Source organism: Vicia villosa, linkage group LG7 (assembly GCF_029867415.1).
Source record: "Vicia villosa cultivar HV-30 ecotype Madison, WI linkage group LG7, Vvil1.0, whole genome shotgun sequence".
NCBI lineage: Eukaryota > Viridiplantae > Streptophyta > Magnoliopsida > Fabales > Fabaceae > Vicia > Vicia villosa.
Genome location: NC_081186.1, coordinates 113,323,004 through 113,342,938, shown reverse-complemented (window position 1 = coordinate 113,342,938; position 19,935 = coordinate 113,323,004). Strand labels below are relative to the sequence as shown.

The following is a 19,935-nucleotide window of genomic DNA, read 5'->3' as shown; positions in this document are numbered from 1 at the left end:
TTTCTAGTGTCAGGGCACCTGGCCCAATCAGAGTCAGCAAAGGCAGATATCTTCAGTTGACTAGAAGCAGAGAAGAAAAGTCCTTTAGCTGGCATAGATTTGAGATACCTGAGCACCCTAATTGCAGCCTGGTAATGAGGTAGTAGGGGAGAGGACACATATTGACTTAGATGTTGGACAACATAAGAGATATCAGGCCTGGAATTAGTAAGATAGATTAATCTGCCAATTAATCTTCTATAGCAGGAAGGATCATCCAAGGGTGGCCCTTCAGTAAAGGAAAGCTTGAGATTCAGGTCAAATGGCACAGCAGAAGATTTGGAAGCCAGCAGACCACTATCCTCAAGAAGCTCTAAAGTGTATTTTCTCTGATTCAGAAAAATACCACTTGTGGTTCTAGCAATTTCAAAACCAAGAAAAAATCTGAGTCTTCCAAGATCCTTGATTTTGAAAGTGTGATGAAGTAGTTGCTTGACCTATTGAATTTCAGATATGGAAGAGCCTGCTAACACAATATCATCCACATATACTAATAAAGCTGTAAAATCATAATTGGATGCTTTAATATAGAGTGAATGATCAGCCTGAGATTGTGTATAACCAATAGAGATAAGAAATGAGGATAGCTTTGAGTACCATTGTCTGCTAGCTTGCTTTAAGCCATACAAAGATTTGAGTAGCTTGCACACACGAGAAGGATTAGAGGAGGGAAGGCCAGGAGGAAGGGTCATATACACTTCTTCATGAAGGTCACCATGAAGGAATGCATTATTAACATCTAGTTGCTCCAAGTGCCAACCTTTGATGGCAGCAATGGACAGAAGAACCCTCACAGTAGTTAGCTTGGCAACAGGGGAGAATGTGTCAAAGTAATCCACACCCTCAAGTTGTGTATAACCCTTTGCTACAAGCCTGGCCTTATGTCTCTCAATGGACCCATCAGCTTTGTATTTTACCTTGTAAACCCATCTACAACCAATAGGGCGTTTCCCAGGAGGAAGATCTACTACTTCCCATGTATGATTCTCTGCAAGAGCCTGTAACTCAATATCCATGGCATGTTTCCAACAATCATACTTAATAGCTTGGTTATATGATTTTGGTTCAGGGTTGGAAGAGATAGAGCAACAAAAGTGTTTGTATGAGGGAGAACATTTATTATAAGAGAGAACAGAGGATAAAGGATGAATGATGCTTTGTTTATTGTGATGAGATGCACATGTATCATGAGATGCAAGGTAACAATGGTAATCTGCTAAGTAACTAGGGGGATGAGATACTCGAGTGGACTGTCTTAAAGGAGCAGAATCATCAGCTGAGATAGAGTGTTCACTAGACTGAAAAGAGTCAGCAGAAGAAGAGGAAAGAGGAGGACTCGATATTATGGGTGAAGTGTGATTAAGTGAAGTATTGGGAGAAGTAGCAGGGGTGTTGTGATTATCTGCTGGAAGAAGTAAGATGTCATTGTTAGGACCATTGGACAATGGAGAGGATGGAGGAGACTGACCATTAGGAGCAGAAAAGGAATTAGATGGGACAGATGAACTAGCAGTGGTACCAGATGTACTACTATTATCAAGTGAAATAGACAGATCAGTAGTGCTTGTGGGAGAGTGTGACTGAGGGATGTCATCAGATAAAGGATAATACTCAGGGGTAGTACTAGGGGGTAGTACTAGGATAGGAAGTAGATGGTGCAGAAGATTCCTTAAAAGGAAGATGACTTTCATAGAAGATGACATTTCTAGACACAAAAACACTATGGCTCTGCAAATCATACAAGATGTAACCCTTGGTGCCATCTTTGAAACCTAAGAAAATGGACTTTCTGGCCCTAGGAGAGAACTTGGTTCTGTGGGATTGTAAGGTTGTAGCATAGGATAGGCAGCCAAAAACCTTTAAGTGAATAAGAGAGGGAGGTTGATTAAAAAGCATTTCATAAGGACACTTGAATTTCAATAAAGGTGAAGGTATTCTATTAATCAAGTGAATGGAATGTTGAACTGCAAAATTCCACATGGTAAGAGGAATATTAGAATGGAAATACAGGGATCTAGCAACATTCAAAATGTGTTGATGTTTTCTTTCAACAACCCCATTTTGTTGAGGTGTTTCAACACATGTTGTTTGATGAAGAATGCCTTTAGACAAAAGAAAAGTGGACAAAGACATAAATTCTGTGCCATTATCAGACCTAAGGCATTTAAGTGTTGTGTTGAACTGATTTTCTATGTATGCTACAAACTGGATTAAACTGTTTTTGGTTTGATCTTTGGTTTTAAGGAAAAGCACCCATGTATATCTACTATAGTCATCCACCAATGTAAGAAAATATCTATGGCCTAACATAGAAATAGTAGAATAAGGACCCCACACATCAGCATGTAACAATTCAAAAGGGGCAGTAGAATGAGATATACTATGAGGAAAAGGTAATTTTCTTTGTTTACTATAGTGACAAGAATCACAAGGTACAATATGAGTTTTACATGGAATAAAAGGAAAAAATTTGGAAATATATTGCATTCCTATATCAGATACATGTCCTAATCTTAGATGCCATAAATGGAAACTATCAGTGGTGGTAGTGTAGGCAGAAGATTCATTGATAGCATCCAAGACATATAATCCTCTTTGGAGCTTAGCTGTACCAATCATTGCCTTGGAATGGTTCTGCATGATTTGGCAGTTATCAGCTTTAAAGTGAACAGAGCAATCATTATCACTAGCTAATTTGGCAATGGATAAAAGGTTAACATGAAAGGAAGGAATATAGAGAACATTGTGAAGGGTTAAAGCAGAGGAGATAACAACTGTACCAGACATAGATGCTGTAAGATGTGATCCATCAGGCAAATTGACATGTATAGGAATGATATTAATGCAATTGCTAAAAACATGAATGCTATGTGCTATGTGGTCTGTTGCTCCTGTATCTAAGATCCAAAGTTGGGAAGACTTACCAAGAGTGGTGGAGGAATGAGAATTCATGGCCAAGGGAGAAGTGGACACAGAGTGGACTTGAGAATTAAGTTTTGATTGTTGTAACAGCTCAAGGATATTGTTGTACTGCTCTTGAGTGAAAGTACATGGAGATGCAGAAGAGTCCTGTTGAGAAGTATCACAAACAGCAGTATTAGTGGCATTAGCATTGGACTGATTGCTGTTGTGTGACTGTGTAGACTTTCCCTTAGTCTTGAAACCTGGTGGATAACCATGTTTGAGAAAACATGTTTCCACTGTGTGATTGGTCCTACCACAATGTGTGCAAACACGATTGTGGCCTTTGCCATAGCCTTGAATTCTTCCCTTGAATGAGTTAGGACCAGACTTGCTATGAGAGTTGCCAGAAGATGTCTGAACTTGGCAAACAGTGGTAAGTTCTTCAGGATTCGAAGATGCCTTGACCAAAGCAGAGTTGGAACTATTGAGCTCTCTTTCTTGTTGAATAATCAGAGAGAATGCTTTGTCTATGTCAGGCATGGGATTCATCATCATGATTTGGGATTTGGAGTGGGTGAACTTCTCATTAAGACCTTTGAGAAACCTAATCACTTGATCTTGTGCACGATAATGTGTATAGGATGTAACAGCTCCACAAGAACAAGGAATAACGCATGAACAAGCAACGATAGGTCTATAATTTTCTAGTTCATCCCATAAAACTTTCAGCTGAGTAAAGTAATTGGAGACATCAAGATTACCTTGGCGAAGCTTGTAAATGTCTTCTTGAAGATCAGAGACGCGGAAGATATCACTATGAGAAAATCGAATTTGTAGATTCTTCCAAACACCTGCAGCATTATCAATCCAAAGAACAGACTTGGCGATTGATTCAGAAATAGAACGGTGTATCCAAGAAAGCACCATTGTGTTGCAACGAATCCATGGCGCATAAAGAGGATCAGAAACTGGTGGTTTACCAAGAGATCCATCAATGAACCGATCTTTGTTCTTAGAGATCAATGCAATGTGCATAGACCTGGCCCAACTATGATAGTTCTTATCATCAAGAAGGGGAGAAACTAAGATCAACGCAGGGTTTTCGTTTGGATGAAGGTAGAAAGGATTTGTTGAATTCGTGGAAAAATCAGCAAACTGTTGGTACGCCATTGTTGGTTATAGGAGAAAAAAATAGCGAGAAGCACAAAGATGCGAAGAGAGCGATGCAATTTCTCAGAGAAACAAAGGAATGAATCAAGAATCGTGAGCAAACACGAAGGAGAAAGATGCAGAAATGCTTAACGCGCAACAATGGCTACCAGAGCTGTATGAGCTCTGATACCATATCAACAATGGAGGATGTGAACTCACACTCCATGAAAGATGCCAAGGAAAAGAGAAAGGTGTAACAGAATTCTGTTACATTCAGTTCAAAGAGAAACGAAACTCAGAGAAAGTAGTAAAGTAAAGTTTTCATTATCTTGGATAAGCTTACAAAATGAGTGGAGTATAGTTTATATACAACATGGAACAATCAATGATAATAAGACATGTGGCATTAACTAATCAACCAATAGTAATAAACTAATAGTGTAAGCTAATAACATATATTAAATTCATCATATTCAATTTCAAAAATTTGCACCATAAGCACCCTGTAATTCATCTAACATATCATCAAGCATGTGTATAGAATGCCTATACTTGATAATAATGTTATTAATAATAGGACAATCGATGCACTTGCACCACATGCCATTTTTCCTTAAGATTGAAATTACTCATGACACATGAACAAAAGCTCTCATGAATCCAACCATTTTCTAAAAGTGTTTGGATTTGTTTTCAATTCATTTTATTTGTTCAAAGCTTTTAGGTAGAGATATGCTGTGGAGGAGTTTCTTAGGAAACACATCATAAAAATCTTTCAAAAGACAATCAAATGAAAAAGAAATAGCATTGTTTATTGTGTGAAGTAGACAATCACACATCATTGCAGTAAAGAAAATTTAAAAGGGTATGTACCTTTCTGTCAAAATCCACATCTGAGAAAATGAAAGAAGACCTAATGAAATATGTATATCCACACATTGGTAATGGTGGGTAACAAATCTGTGTCGAATAATAATACCCCTACTTTTTGTTGTATTATTAGCTATATTTATACTTTTATAATTGAGGCAGTGTGTATAGTGGAGCTTTTTTTAAATCAATTATATGTATAGCCTTGCTAAAATACTCAATTTGTTTGTTTTTTTTTTTCTGTTAAATGAGAGATTTTAGATGATAGTAGTAATATTTATCGTTACATCTTCGGATAAAATATATTTTTAGATTTTTTTTAAGGGTCATGCTAACATGTGCTTTTAAAGGGACATGTTAAAGATACTATGATTAGAAAAAATAAGTATAATAAAGTCAAATTTAAAATTTCAAAACATTGAATGTACGCATTTCAAAAAAATATTTTTATACATAGTGTATTAACTCGTGCCTTTATGGCACATGTTAGCTTTTCCCTTTTTTTAATATACACGATCAATTATTCATAAATTCTTTTACGTTTTTGAAAGTTTTAAATTAAATTTTCTTACATATTTGTTTTTATAAAAGATATTTTTTTACAAGTCAGAAAAGAATATTAAGAAAAGCAGGCAAAAGTTATTAAAAAAATAAAATCACTGTGTAAAAGAGTGACGATTCTAACAAGAGATTTCACAAAGGACTGTATGCCACATCGTTAACAATCTCATATTTTGCTAGATAGTCAACACATAAACATTCTTCTTTTGAAGAGTATGAAATAATTGAACTCTTCATTCAAAAAAAAAACTCTTTAATGTTGTGAAAAATAGAGACATAGTGATGCTAAACATTAACAAACTATGAGATAAGCTTGATAGGAGAGATGGAATCAGAATAATACATTAAGTCTTTGATGTCAAGTTCCCAAGTTATACACAATCCATGATATATAGTGTCATTAGCTCAACAAGAAGGATGTTGGAATAACCAATATTAGCCGCAAAATTGTGAATCCAAGCATCATCAGCATTTTAAATTAATCCACCAAAACCCGAGACGCCGAGATTACCGAGGCTACTGCCATATTCTTTCATCCTTAACAAGACTCAAGATTCCCTAGTAGAAAGGTGGACCAACTTAAGTAAATGTATTGTCAAGACCGCTCACTTTAGCAAAAGCAGAAGTAGTGGAAGAGTAGACATAATCCACACAAGAAGATGGAGTCTTCTTCTGGGACTTGTGAGTACTCTTTTGTAATTTCCCGCCCACGATGCACTAACTTTTTAAGTGCACGGAAGGCAACTGTTTTAGACCGGTCATATCGTCCCCGACCGACCATCCCAGAGAGGCCACATTCCTTTCCATCTTCTTAGCACAAGAAAATTATCATCCTAATGATCACGAAGGACCCAACTTCAAAGTACATCCAATGACGCTTCATAATTCACTCATAAAAAATAACAAGTTTGTTATTTCCTTTTCTCTATATATAGAGAAGACGCCAAACTGAGGTAACAAGTTTCACTATCAATTTCATTTCACTCTTCTTTGTCACATAATGACCTGAGCATTGAAGTGACAACCTTGTAGGTTCCCCCAACTCTACACATCAGAAACTCTGGTCCACCGTTACACCACTTCTCAACTCACTTTTTGTTCCTGAATGGAACAAAAGGTAAAGATAGTTTAAAGGTACAACTTTAATCAAATAATCGAAATAATCAAATTACACACAAATTACAAATAGCAATAAATCAAATCACAGACATATCAAATTAATAGAACCATAGTCGTCTCAATTTTTCGAATGTTATGTGTAAATTAATCGCAATTTAACCATGACAAAATAAATATAGCTTCCATTTAATACTTTAAATGTAACAAAATATTTTTTAAGACCCTATGTAATTGTAGTTTAATCGTGATAAATTTTAGCTAGTGTACGATAATCCACTACGCCTTTAAAAATATTGGTGAATAAAATATTAAAACAATATCATTAGAATTTTAGTATTTGTTTATAATATTGGTTTGTATGTGTGATTAGTTGTCAATAAGCAATTTGGATCTATTTTATGAAATAAGGTACATTTGTAATTTTTAATTCACTTTATATTTTAGTAGTATTTGGTGAGTTCAAGTTGCAACAATGATGTATAAATACACTAGCAACGTATATAAGAAAAACAGAAAGTTGTACACAAAAAAAGAAGGAAGAAAAAACAAAAAACAATGCATTATAGATTTACAATTTTACATAGGGAAAAGCTAACATGTGCCCCCAATGGCACAAGTTAATGAGATATTTATAGAAATTTTTTATTGGAATGCGTGCATTCAATGTATCGAAACTTTAAATTTGACTTTATTACATTTAATTACATTTAACTTTTTCTAATTATAGTATCCTTAACATGTGCCCTAAATGTGCCCTTAGGGCACATGTTAGCATGAGCCTTTTACATATAATACACAAATACATTATGTATGCATTGATTACAATGATGCAAACAATTATTTTTTCTGAATCTCATTGCATTGCAAGTGAGTGGCGTTAGGTCAACCGTCAACCCATAAGGACACTTTCGTCTTTTAACCAAACCCACCGTCGGGTACTAAGACCATCTCCAATGGTAGTTCCTTCTAATAAGTTCTCCACCTAGACATGCCACATCATAGTACCATTGCATTGCAATGCAACTATGAAAAAATTGTGGTACCCAATCAAATTAGTTTATAAGGTAAAGTTGTGGGCCCAATAATAACTTTTTAGAATTATACAATTAAAATAAAAATTATAAAAATTATTTTAAGATGATGTGGCTAGTGGGACCCATAAAGAACCCAAAAATGGGTTGCACCATTGGAGATGCTCTAAATGGAGTGAAGTAGAAGTTAGTTTCAACTAACTCACCTGCCACCTGGCATTTCCATTAAATACTCACTCTCATTTCTCACTTCAAAAAATTAAACTCTCTTTTCTCTCTCTTCTTTTCTCCTTTTCATTATGAAATTAATCATAACAGCATCAATGGCGGTTCAACCGCATTTCTAATTCTAATCACATTCTTCTTTTTCAATTCGAACGATCCAAGTCGTTGATTCGTTAGTTAGTTGAGTTAGTTGAGTTTGTTACGTTTCTGTTATAGCTAGCTATGGAGTTAGAGCACCCAACGACGACGTTTCACAACAACTCCGCTATGACCTTCGATGAAGTTTCCATGGAACGCAGCAAGAGCTTCGTTAACTCCTTGCAGGTTCCCTCTCTCTGATGATTCTCACTTTTTTCTTGTTTTCTTTATTTTTTTTGTTTCATTTTTATATTTTTTTAAGTTCAGATCTGTATTTGTTTCGATTTTTTTGGTGGAGTTTGTATCTGGCATATTTTGCTGTGTTTCTTGCCAATTTTGTTTTGTGATTGTGATTTTATTCAAGATTAATGCTGGAGAAACTGTTTCTAATAGGCTTGATCCAACGCGGTAGAAACGGAAATTTGAAAAATGTTGCAAAAACTTAGGTTTATAATTGCTTATCAAAATAAGCGCTTATGTACAGACTTACATCTGTTTAGGGATGTCAGTTTGGACCTATTAATGGGGATCCCGTGGGGAACGCCCCGTTTGAGGCCCCAAAGATGGGGAATTTTCCTCCGCGGGGACGGGGATGGGGAGAAAAATTCCCCCGAGAGCACTTCGGGGACGGGGACGGGAATACATGCCCCGCCCCGCGGGGACCCCGCCCCGCATATTATTTTAATTTAATATATATTTTAAAAAGTATTATAATTCATGTTGTTGAATTTTATAGCATTTTATAGAAATTTATAAAAAAAAATATTATTATTTTGTGCCCCATTAGTATTTTTAATAAAAAATAATAACTGTCAAATACTAATATTTTTTTAATAACATAATAAATATGTGAATTCGCTGTGCTTTTTATTTTCATAGAAAATATATACATTTAAAAAACTAAAATATTAATGAATAAATGTAGGATCTACGGGGATCCCGCGGGTAACGGGGATCCGCGGGGAATGGGGATGGGGATAGAAATTCCCCCGTGACGGGGATCGGGGACGGGGATGGGGAATGAATTTGATGGCGGGGAATTTGATGGGGAAGTGTCCCCCGCCCCCGCCCCGCCCCATTGACATCCCTACATCTGTTTAAGTAATAGTTATTATCACTGTTTAAGGGATTAACATGGCTGTTTAATTTTTAATGGTACTGTTTGATTTTTTTTTCTCTCTTTGATTATTGTGGTTACTATTTAAAACATGCGTTGACAATCGTTATCCCTATATTGTGGTAATTTCAGGAACTTAAAAACCTGAGGCCTCAACTTTATTCTGCTGCAGAATACTGTGAAAAATCTTATCTCCATAGCGAGCAGAAACAAATGTAAGGACTTCTTTCTTTTTGTTAATGGTTTTTTTCTTCAACTTGTTCTTGAAGCCAGCCTTAATTTGTACTGTGTTTATTTTATTTTATTAAGATGGTCTGTAATACTAATAACAAACTTAGGATCATTTGTGATGTGGAAACTTAAAGAGCATTGACTGCTTCTTTTGTAACGTATTTCTGGGGTGCTGATTCCTTAACATCAACTAGTATCCCCGTAATTGATATGTAAATGCTGAAGCATTCACTATACCGATTCTTAAAAAGTAAGGTCATTTTTCATTTGTGAAATTAGTGAGTAAGAGTGTTATAGTATTCCTAAAAGGACTTGAGTCTCTCAAAATTTTGGTGACTAGTTGAGGAAGGTTCCTTTGGTATTATAGGACCCTGCATACTCTTCTGGTAGATATAAACGGGTGCCATTGTCAATAACATTTTCTTTTCATATATTTTTGTGTTCGAACTGCATTGAATTTTCCTTAGCTATATGCTATTAATGCATTAGGGTACTTGACAACCTAAAAGATTACGCTGTAAGAGCCCTTGTGAATGCTGTTGATCATCTTGGAACTGTTGCATACAAATTAACTGACCTTCTCGAGCAGCACACATTGGATATCTCAACTATGGATTTGAAGGTCTCTACGATAAATCAGGTAATGCAGATTTTTTTTAGATACTATATTTTGATAGACATATAAGTAACATATTTTCTTAATAACAGAAACTTCTTACGTGCCAAGTTTATACGGAAAAAGAAGGTCTTCGGCAGCAGCAATTGTTGGCTTTCATTCCCAGACATCATAAGCACTATATTTTGCCAAGTAGGCCTTACTGCTTTTATGTTTGTCTGGATGAGATTGTAGCACTACAAATCTATACCGGTAGTTTTTACTAACAATTCTGTGCATTTTGTTTAACATTGCAAGCTAGACTCTGTAAATAAAAAGGTGCATTTCAGTCCGCACATACAAATTGATGCAAAACAGAATTCATTTCAAACCAGAACTCGTTTTCAATCTTCAGGTGTGTGGTGGGGGAAATTTCGTCCCTCCAAGTGTTTTTCGCATTGATTCTGGCCGTGGTTATGTTTTTACAAATGAATAGCATATAACTAATTGGAATATGTATTTGATATCTAGGTAACCCTCCAGCAAAAACTCTTTCATGGCATTTAGCATCAGAGACTAAGTCTACATTGAAAGGGACTCCGCATGCTTCCCCAAAGTAAGTTCAATATTTTTTTAGTATGAGGCTGTACTATATTACTGTAACTTTGGTTTCAGCTCTAAACATGAATGGAATTATCATATGGCATCTTCTTTTGCAGCATCGAGAACCCTAAATTTTCTGCCAAGGCCTCTGGATTTTTCCACCTGTTAGGTTTGTGATTTAGTTGTATCTCTTGTATATATAATATTTCAGTTAGACAAGCCCCGCGATGATTATTTCTTGATGTGTAAGTTATATCTCCTTATAGTCTTTGGTTATGTGCCTGCAGACAATGAAGAGAGCACCTGGACGAAGTCCTCACCAGCACAAGTTCACTTACCAAATGGAGTTCCTACTTCTACTATACATGCCCAAAATTTTGGTGGCACACGCAGGGTAATTGCATATTAATTTTAAGAACTGAAAGTGGCGGTGCCATGTTTAATGGCCAACTTGTGATTGTCATTTATCTATTGTTTGCTCGTTGTTTGCCAGTGTTCTAAAATCTGTTTATTAATATTTTGCTGAACCTGCTTGGCTAGCACTTGGTTTAGAAGGAAATAGGTGTTAAATTTCTATTAACAGTTCATGTAGGCAATAAGCTTTGCATTATAGTAGTTTATAAAGTTCTGCATTTTAGTAGTAGCCAATATAGGGCGTAGCTGCTACATTATGGACATAAACACTAGTTCATAGCATTTAAACCCGATGTCTAAGCTTCTTGAGAGAATGAGGGCTTCAACTGATTTTATACCACATTGCTTTAGAACTGCTGCTTCATAGTATATCTAGGCAAATGTTCTTTATCTCTTTAGCTAACATAAGTTTTTAACAAGAAATGATTGATTGAGAGGTGTTCTCCTGTAGTCGGTAGAAGCAGTTCATATTTTTAGTATGATGTTCTTACAAAACGATATAACTGTGAATACTTTATGGTTGTGTTGGATTATGTCTCTGTATTCATTCCCCTTTGAGTGTTTGTTCAATGGTAGAAATAGGTTTTTTTTTGGAAATCATTACGTCAGCCACCCAATAATTTTATCATTTCATAGTTTACACTGAGAAACTTTGGTTTGAGGATGACTGGTATTGCATGTGCATCACATAAATAAAAGAACTTTCATCTGAGATTTTTAACTTAAGTTACAATGTCATTAAATGAGATAGGAAGATGCATGGTTCTTCAGTTCTAGTGTGGTATCCCAACAGTTTCTGTCTCTGGCTGGCTGACAATAAAATTAATATATAGAAGACTATGACTGTAAAACATTTAATGCTCTTGAGTTTTGAATGGTTGTTTCTAGCTTGGAAAAAATGGCTTTTCATTTTAGTTGACTTGACTTGCACCAAACCCAATAATTGTTACCATACTTTATCAAATGGTGAAAACCAAATATTTGAAACTGTAATCAATATTTCTGGCTAGCCATTTTGCTCTACCACTATAGTTGAAGAGTGTATTTATACTTTATTCATGTTATCTTTGTTTTTGTAAAATGTAAAATAAATGTTGTCAATAAGTTACTGAGTCTCTGCCTGCAGGATGCTTTGGATGGTTCCAAACCAATGACAGGGTTCAGGTCATTCGACAATGCAAATCGCCGCGAGTCTGCCCAAACTCCTCCTCGCAGCAGAAGTGTGCTATCAGCTTTCTTTGTCAAACAGAAAGCACCAAAATTGAAGACTAGTTCTTTCTCATGAATCATAAATACCACAACCTAAGGATGTGTAGATGTATTGTTTTTTAGATACAGAGGATTGAAGATGTTCCTTTATTCTACCTGGATGCTTAATTCTTTTTCCTTTAACTATGCCTCCATTAAATGCTCAGAAATTAGAAATAATTAGCTTTTGGTCCAAGCCTTTGAATAATGATATTGTATAGTAATTGGCAATGATAATGGTTGGAATCTTGACCTTCTACTAGCTCAATGTTACCTTTGTGAATTGTGATCCATATGCATTTCTTTCCTTTTTCTCCACTTATTTACTGTGATTTATATCCCTCTAATGTTCTAAGATAACATGTGTATTTCTGGTATGGTATTCAAAAAGGGTTTATTAACTTTCATGTCCTTAAGAGTTTTGGCGTTTGGGGAAAATTTCCAAGATGAAGTCTCATTCTTGTGTCTAACCCATTTTGTAGCACCACTAAATTTGCATTAATTCTTGGTCAGGGTGTGTCAACAAGAATCTCTTTGAGATTGCTTTTGCTTATATAGGTTTCTTCCTAGTAAAGTACATTGGCCCTTTTTTTCTTCTTTTTTCGTTTTTTCTTCTTTTTTTTTTTTTTTTTTCCTTTTTTCTTTTTATAGACTTGTTTGTGCATTTTAATAAGATTCTTTTTAAATTGTTGAGTACTCCACTTAAGTAAGTTTTTTAAACACAAAAATGACTATTTATGTCACGCATAAGCTTTTTATATTCGCGTGAGAATTGGGTAGAAAGAGGGGAAAGAACAATATATTGTCATTATGAGACCTATAATTACAAGAACAATTATGAAAAACTAATACTCATTGTTGAATGTGATTTTGAGTTCTATAAATTTAGTAACGGTAAGAAATTTAAGAAACTTTAAAGATTGCATTACACTATTTCTATCATCATTATATTAAAACACAATTATAAATTAATTAATTTACATCTAATCACCTATTTTGTAATATCATTAAAATAATGAAATATTCATTCTCTTCCTTTTAATATTGTTCTATTTTGGAATCAGAATTAAGAGTATGTTGGTGGTGAAGAATCTTGATCGGGTGGAATTAGTCATTGATACGACGCTGGGTGGGGTGGGTGGATCTGTAAAGTTAGTACCCTAATGCTAGGGATGGTAACGGGTCGGGTCGGGTGTGAGTTTCGCAATATCCAAACCCGCACCCGAAATCGACACCCAAACCCAAACCCAAATGTTGTTCGGGTGACAAAATAACACCCACGCTCACACCCGTTGGGTTCGGGTTTTTTTCACCCAAACCCGAACCCGCAGCAAAATAAATAAAATACATTTTTTTCTACAATTTTCCTACAACTTTCCACAATATATATATATATATATATATATATATATATATATATATATATATATATATATATATATATAAAAGCGGGTGTGATTTCGGGTGCAGATTTTACACTACCCAAACCCGCACCCGAAATATCGGGTGGCACCCGAACCCGAACCCAAACCCAGTCAACTCGGGTTTTCACCCGTTGACTTGGGTTCGGGTACGGGTGGGGCCCCGCGAGTTTGGTTCAGCTTGCCATCCCTACCTAATGCTCAAGTCATTTCGGAATTTAATATGGGTGTAGTCAAAAGTGGAGATCAGAAAATAGAAAATGTACCTTGAATATTTCGTGAGATGACTTTTATACATTGGATCACTTGGAGTAGACTGACATCAGTTTGGCCTGAGCTCCTTGGACCTTTGGTCGGCCTAAAACAATTTCCCCCGAAGCTTGTCGGGCCTTAATGAGTCGAGGAAGTCTTTAGAAGTCGCACCCGACTTAAGAAGATGTCATTCAATTCGCTTTGAGTCGAAAGTGGAAACACTTGGAGTTAGTTGAAAAAATGGTGGATGGACAAGCGCATTAAGTATTTTTCCATCATTGAAACATTTCACTTTTTTTCAGGCACGCAGTTCTAGGAGCACATATTAAGTTAGTTTATTTTAGAATAATAGCTCTGATATTGTAACACCGGGGTTTGGATTCTTTTGCTATGTTCTCTACTTTGTTTTAAGTCAAAAAATTGTACCTAATTGTTATGTTTTGGATTTCAACTCTATTTCGAAATAAAAAATTGAGTATTATGTTGGTGTTACACCCTTGTCTTATTTTCTTATAATATGTAATGCTTTTATAAAGGAAGAAAAAAATTATATCGGGTTTAAGGTGTTACAAAACCTACATGAAGAAGTGTGAGCAATGTTAGAAGCATGGGGATTTCCACCTCGCTCCTCTATACGAGCTCAGTTCATAAACATGGTGAAGTTTATCCACGGGAAATAGACATTTCTTAATTCATTATCATCGACAACTAGATCCAATTCACAGATAAGAATTTAAAGAAACCCTTCAAATATCTCAAGTTCAAGCACCCGTTCACGCCGGTAGAACACCCCAATAGCTATGGGCAAATTGAAGTCGCCAACTAAATTTTGTTGAGAGGATTGAAGATAAAACTCTAAGGGGACGAAAAAACATGCTTGAGGAGCTCCCTCGTGTTCTCTGGGCATACCGAACTACGTGTCATTTGGCAACTAGTAAAACACCCTTCTGGCTTTTCTATAGCACCAAGACTGTCATCTTGGTTGATGTAGGGAAACTCTTATGGAGAACAATGTATCATTTGCAGGATAAGGATAATTCACAAGTCATCAAGGAAGAATTTGATCTCTTAGACAAAAGAAGATGATTTGTAGCCTTCACTAGTGTTGTCATTAAGCAATTATCCATTGTCAAATACAACAAAAAGGTTAAAGCCTGAAGTTTCCAACTCGATGATCTTGTATTGTATATAATCGACATTGAAATAAAAAATGTTAGTGAAGAAAAGCTTGTTACTAATTGATAGGGACTATATTGGGCATGGGCTAGTACGAGCAAGGGAGCTTATACCTTTGAGGTCTTTCTCAGGGAACTCTTCCCAAGGACATGGAATGCTACCCATGCAGAATCAAAGTAGAAGAAGTTCACTGTGAGGAACCCTTAGCGGTGGTAAAAGGCGCATTAACTCAACAACCTTAGCAGCTCTCTTCATGGACACCTCTTAGGCTAAGTCTCCATCTCGACTAACAACATCTCCAAACAACTTCATCCCTAACATCTGCCTCCTAATATTCGAAGAAACAATTTCTTGCAAAGTTTACTATCATCACACAAAGATTAAAAGATTTCACTTTCACAAATATTCAATTTGAGACATAATTATAAACTCGTCTTTCAAATGGTGTTAAATATTTTAGTCACCACCTCTAAATTCTCTACGAAAGTCTCGTCATTAAGATATCATGGATAAAAAAACTTAATATTAAAAATTTAAAACATAAATGTGAAGAAAGATGAGATAGATGGATGATTTATGAAATACCTACGAAAAATATAGTAAATGTTTGTCATTTTGTAAGTTAGTAATTTTGTATCACATTAACTCATAAACTCACTTAAAGAATAAAAGTGAATTCATTAAAAAGTTTAACATCAAAAAAATATGAAAAATAAAACATAAAAATTAATCTTCATTATTCTTGTAACTTTTTTAGCTGCAAATTATTTTTCAAACTTATAAGTAATTGAAACATTTTTTTATGAATAGATAATAAAGTTAACACATTCAATAGATTTAGTAATATGGCTAGCACATTTAGGATATGATTTTAAAAATAAGATGAAATATAATTTAACACTAGCAACTGCTACATTTGAAATGAACAAAATCATTTGATACAATTTAATATTTTTATTGGAGTATTATAACATTAGTTTCTCTTGTTGATTATTTCTCTAAGTATCATAAATTCTAAAATTTAATGATGAAAATATCAATTTCCGAATGTTCACCAAACCGAATGAAGCCTTGCCTTAGAAGTGATTCAGAATAAAAAGCTAACAAAAATTCATTGCGTTTGCCGGGAGTCGAACCCGGGTCTATTGCTTGGAAGGCAATTATCCTAACCGTTGGACTACAAACGCTGTTGATTGTATTTCCCAAGGAAATTTTACATGACGTTATATTATACGAAAATTTATGGCCAACTAATAGTGGGTCTTTGAGAACACTTTTATAGTGTGTGGCTCACGTCCATGCAATACCATTTTTATAGCTAGGGATGAGAAAGTTCAAATCCATGTAAAAAACAATGTGTTTGAATGTGTTTTTGTGAAAAATATTTGGATTTGTTTTTAAAATTACACTAAATTAAACTATATATATATATATATATATATATATATATATATATATATCATTTTTTTAATAATTTATTAATTATTATTAAAATTTAATCTATTATTTTTATTTTTTTATATAATTATAATTTGTATATTTATAAAAAACCAATTCTAATTAAATTACATTTAATTGGATAGAATCAATTTTTTAAATATCTATTCTAAATTAAGTTACATATATTTTTCTTTTAAAGTAAATGATTTTTTAAAAGTGTATTACATCAATTAGCATTTAACCAATTTAAAAAGTATTGTTTGTTGGTGGGGGACAAATGCTAAGAAATCTAATGAATTTACTTGGTTTCATATTTTTTTTTATATATATAAATTGAATATTTTATGCGTATAGTTGTAGGCATTAATTTTTCTAATAAGAATACTACGATTGACCACCTTCTTAATAAAATGAAAGTATTTAGTAATTAGTTTATAGTTTTTTTTCTTTCATTTTTTAAAATTATTTTTATTTTTAAATTTATAAATTTAGAAAATGTTTTAATTTATCATTTTCAAAAATGAAATTAGAGAAAGGGTTGACAATGGTTAAACATTCTAAAAAAAGAAAATACATAATTAATAAATAATGATAAGAAATAATAATGTTTATTTTATGCTTTTGAAAACTCTTCTGGAATTGCAATAATATTAATGTTTTTTTTTTTGAAAAAAGAGATTATATATATAACCAAAAAAATTGTTTAATACAAAGCGACCCTGAGGGTCCAGCCTATGGTGAACAAAGTCACTAATTCAACATTAAAAAACCTAATTTCTCTCTAAGTTTAGAAATCACCCAAACTCTATTCACAACCTTTTCTATAATATGTGTAACTATATCCCTATCTGCACAATCTTTTCTATACACTCTACAATTTCTCATATTCCATACAGCAAGCACCACTTTCAGGAAATTCCTTCTCCAATTTCTGCTCTTACACACTTTAATAGCCCACTTTATTTCCTGCATCCAGCCTTGGATCATATGATCTATGTTTAGCTAGCTCAACATTTCTTTCCAAATCCACTTTGTGCCACTACAATCAAAGAATAGATGGTGCAGTGTTTCCTTTGCCTCACAAAACTCACAATTCTCCTCATGGATAATATTAATGTTATCCACATGAATATCTATTATATCAAGAAAATTCAATTATTTTCATAAAAATACAAGGACATGTGGAGTTACTTGTATGTCTATCTCTTAGTAAATATTCACTAAGATAATTATACCAGGGTCAAGTTGATGTGCATAAGTCTCGTACGAATAATATTTAAATTGTTCCGAGTAACATTTCCAATATTGACTTTATATTTTGTTTTCTTAACTTCGTTTTCATCGCATTTCATTCCTGACTTAATTTATCGAGATCTTTTTGTTTCATATTTCAAATACTTGATTAGTTCTTCTAGAACTGAAAAATAAATTATGTCGAAGCGGTCTTAGAATTTTCATATCCTCACTTGGGTCATCTTTAACTTTAATTTCTTTTCTAGAGAACTTTTAACATTAGAACCGACTTTCCTACCATTTGCAATATTAGATTGTCCAATAGGAGAATCCACTTTGAGTGGAGTATTACCATATGATAATTTGTTTCATAAACTCTACAAATGAATTGAATTTGAACTTCGAGAATCAAAATGATATAATAATATTTTATTTCAAATTGTGCATATTTTGAGATTTTGAGTTGTTTATTCTCTCCCCCTAATATTGAGAAAATTAATTTATAAATTAAAAATTAGCCTACTGGGTTTCAAACAAGCATCTAATTATTGGACCAAGATAAAACCCCAAATATGAGATTCATATAAAATGCATTTTTCAACATTCTTTCAAAAATCATCTTGGCGTACTATATTTGAGCAATTGAATTATACACAACACATCCAAAAATAATTTATAAGTTAAGGGGAGAATTATCATATATAAACTTGTTGGCTTAATGTGAATAAATATCTTAATATTCATATTTTGTATGTTATAAATATCTAATTTAGAATTTATGGTCTCACAAGTATAAGTCATACAATTAACTTTAGACGTTTATGCTACAATGTATTCAATATCAATTTTATATTATGTGATACTTATCAAGAAAGTTATGAAAAAAAAAATCAGAAATTGAGATCTTAGTTTGAGAAAACAACTTCACAAAATTCTGACTGTGAGTAGACAATAAACATTTGCACGATATTTTAATTGATGCAAGAACTAATGTCATGAAAAATTCAATTTCTCAAAATTTTAATTTTCTTTAGAAACCCACAAAATTTATTGGAATTAAAGAAACTTCTGATTCCTCGATACTAATTTTTGCATCATAATACATATTCATGATTTTTTAGTTAAAAAAACAATTTCACAAATTTCTAGTTGTTAGTAGACAAATTTCACAAACTTCTAGTAATGTAGAATAGAAGAATAAAAGATAATATTACCTAAGATAGCTATAACTTCAATTTTTGTCATTTTCAAATTTGGTAGTTAGGTAGAGTTTTGTGTCGATAACATATTATAAAGCTAACAATAAACAATGAGTAAAAATGAATGAGAGAAAGAGAAGCGAGAAATACTATTGTATTATTCTCATTACCACGTGTCATTTTCAAATATAATAAGAGTCATATATTGACAATGACATATAATAATGAAAAATTAATATAAAATTTTTTGATTAATGAACATCCATAATAATAGATTATTTAACCAAGTAAATCTCTCTATTAATAATTTTTAAAATTTTGATATGTATTTCTATAAAAATAAATATATTTTTTAAAATGGAGAGAATTCTAAATTTAATTATTTTTCTTTAAAAAAAGTGTACTAAATTCTTCAAAAAAAATTAATATTTTTAAAATAAAAGTATTTTAAAAACAATATATTTATGTTCGTCGATCAAGCGAGCTCTTTATTGTTTTTTTTCAAAAGAAATAGATTTATTGTCACCACTTGCCACCGACTAATTTCCAGGCATTATTATGTGATTCACAATAAACAAAGGTCTATTTTGTTTTGTCACTAAAAAACAAAGATCTGAGCAACTGCCAATATAGGAAAATAAATTAATAATAAACATAATTAAAAACTTTAGTATTGATCACATGATATTTATTTTTTCGGGCAACTTTTCTTCTGCAAGCGTGACCCTAAGCTTATAAATTAAATGTGCGTGACAAGATATAGTGGTATTTAGTCTACTTTCAGTACAATACTATAATTGGAAAGAAAAAAAAAATTGTCTAAGAGCATTAGTAAAAAAAAAAAAGTTAAATATAGTAATTTTACAAGTTATTTTAATTAGAATTTAATTTAATTTTCTTTAATGAGCGGGAGGGTCTAAGCCCATAAAAAAAATAACTACAAAATAATATTTCTAAGCTTTGTTTA

At 33.3% G+C, this 19,935-nt stretch overlaps 1 protein-coding gene and 1 non-coding gene across 2 annotated transcripts; one reads left to right on the top strand and one right to left on the bottom strand.

Moving 5' to 3' along the window:
• The first annotated feature begins 7,934 nt into the window (after positions 1 to 7,934).
• Positions 7,935 to 12,530, top strand: LOC131616590 (protein ABIL1-like). The gene is made up of 9 exons (XM_058887956.1): positions 7,935 to 8,225; positions 9,289 to 9,371; positions 9,877 to 10,027; positions 10,096 to 10,195; positions 10,305 to 10,397; positions 10,514 to 10,598; positions 10,702 to 10,754; positions 10,873 to 10,979; positions 12,126 to 12,530. Exons 1-9 carry the CDS (start codon positions 8,124 to 8,126, stop codon positions 12,282 to 12,284), a joined length of 933 nt encoding a protein of 310 aa, XP_058743939.1. The 5' UTR covers positions 7,935 to 8,123; the 3' UTR covers positions 12,285 to 12,530.
• Positions 12,531 to 16,211: 3,681 nt separating this feature from the next.
• Positions 16,212 to 16,283, bottom strand: TRNAG-UCC (transfer RNA glycine (anticodon UCC)). The gene has a single exon. It is a non-coding gene; the product is annotated as a tRNA-Gly (tRNA).
• Positions 16,284 to 19,935: the final 3,652 nt, after the last annotated feature.

Bases quoted from the DNA above. Each gene is read 5' to 3' on its own strand.
- LOC131616590 (XM_058887956.1), top strand. From the start codon at position 8,124: ATGGAGTTAGAGCACCCAACGACGACGTTTCACAACAACTCCGCTATG. The intron at 8,226-9,288 runs GTTCCCTCTCTC...TGGTAATTTCAG, and splicing joins GCTTCGTTAACTCCTTGCAG to GAACTTAAAAACCTGAGGCC. The intron at 10,980-12,125 runs GTAATTGCATAT...CTCTGCCTGCAG, and splicing joins ATTTTGGTGGCACACGCAGG to GATGCTTTGGATGGTTCCAA.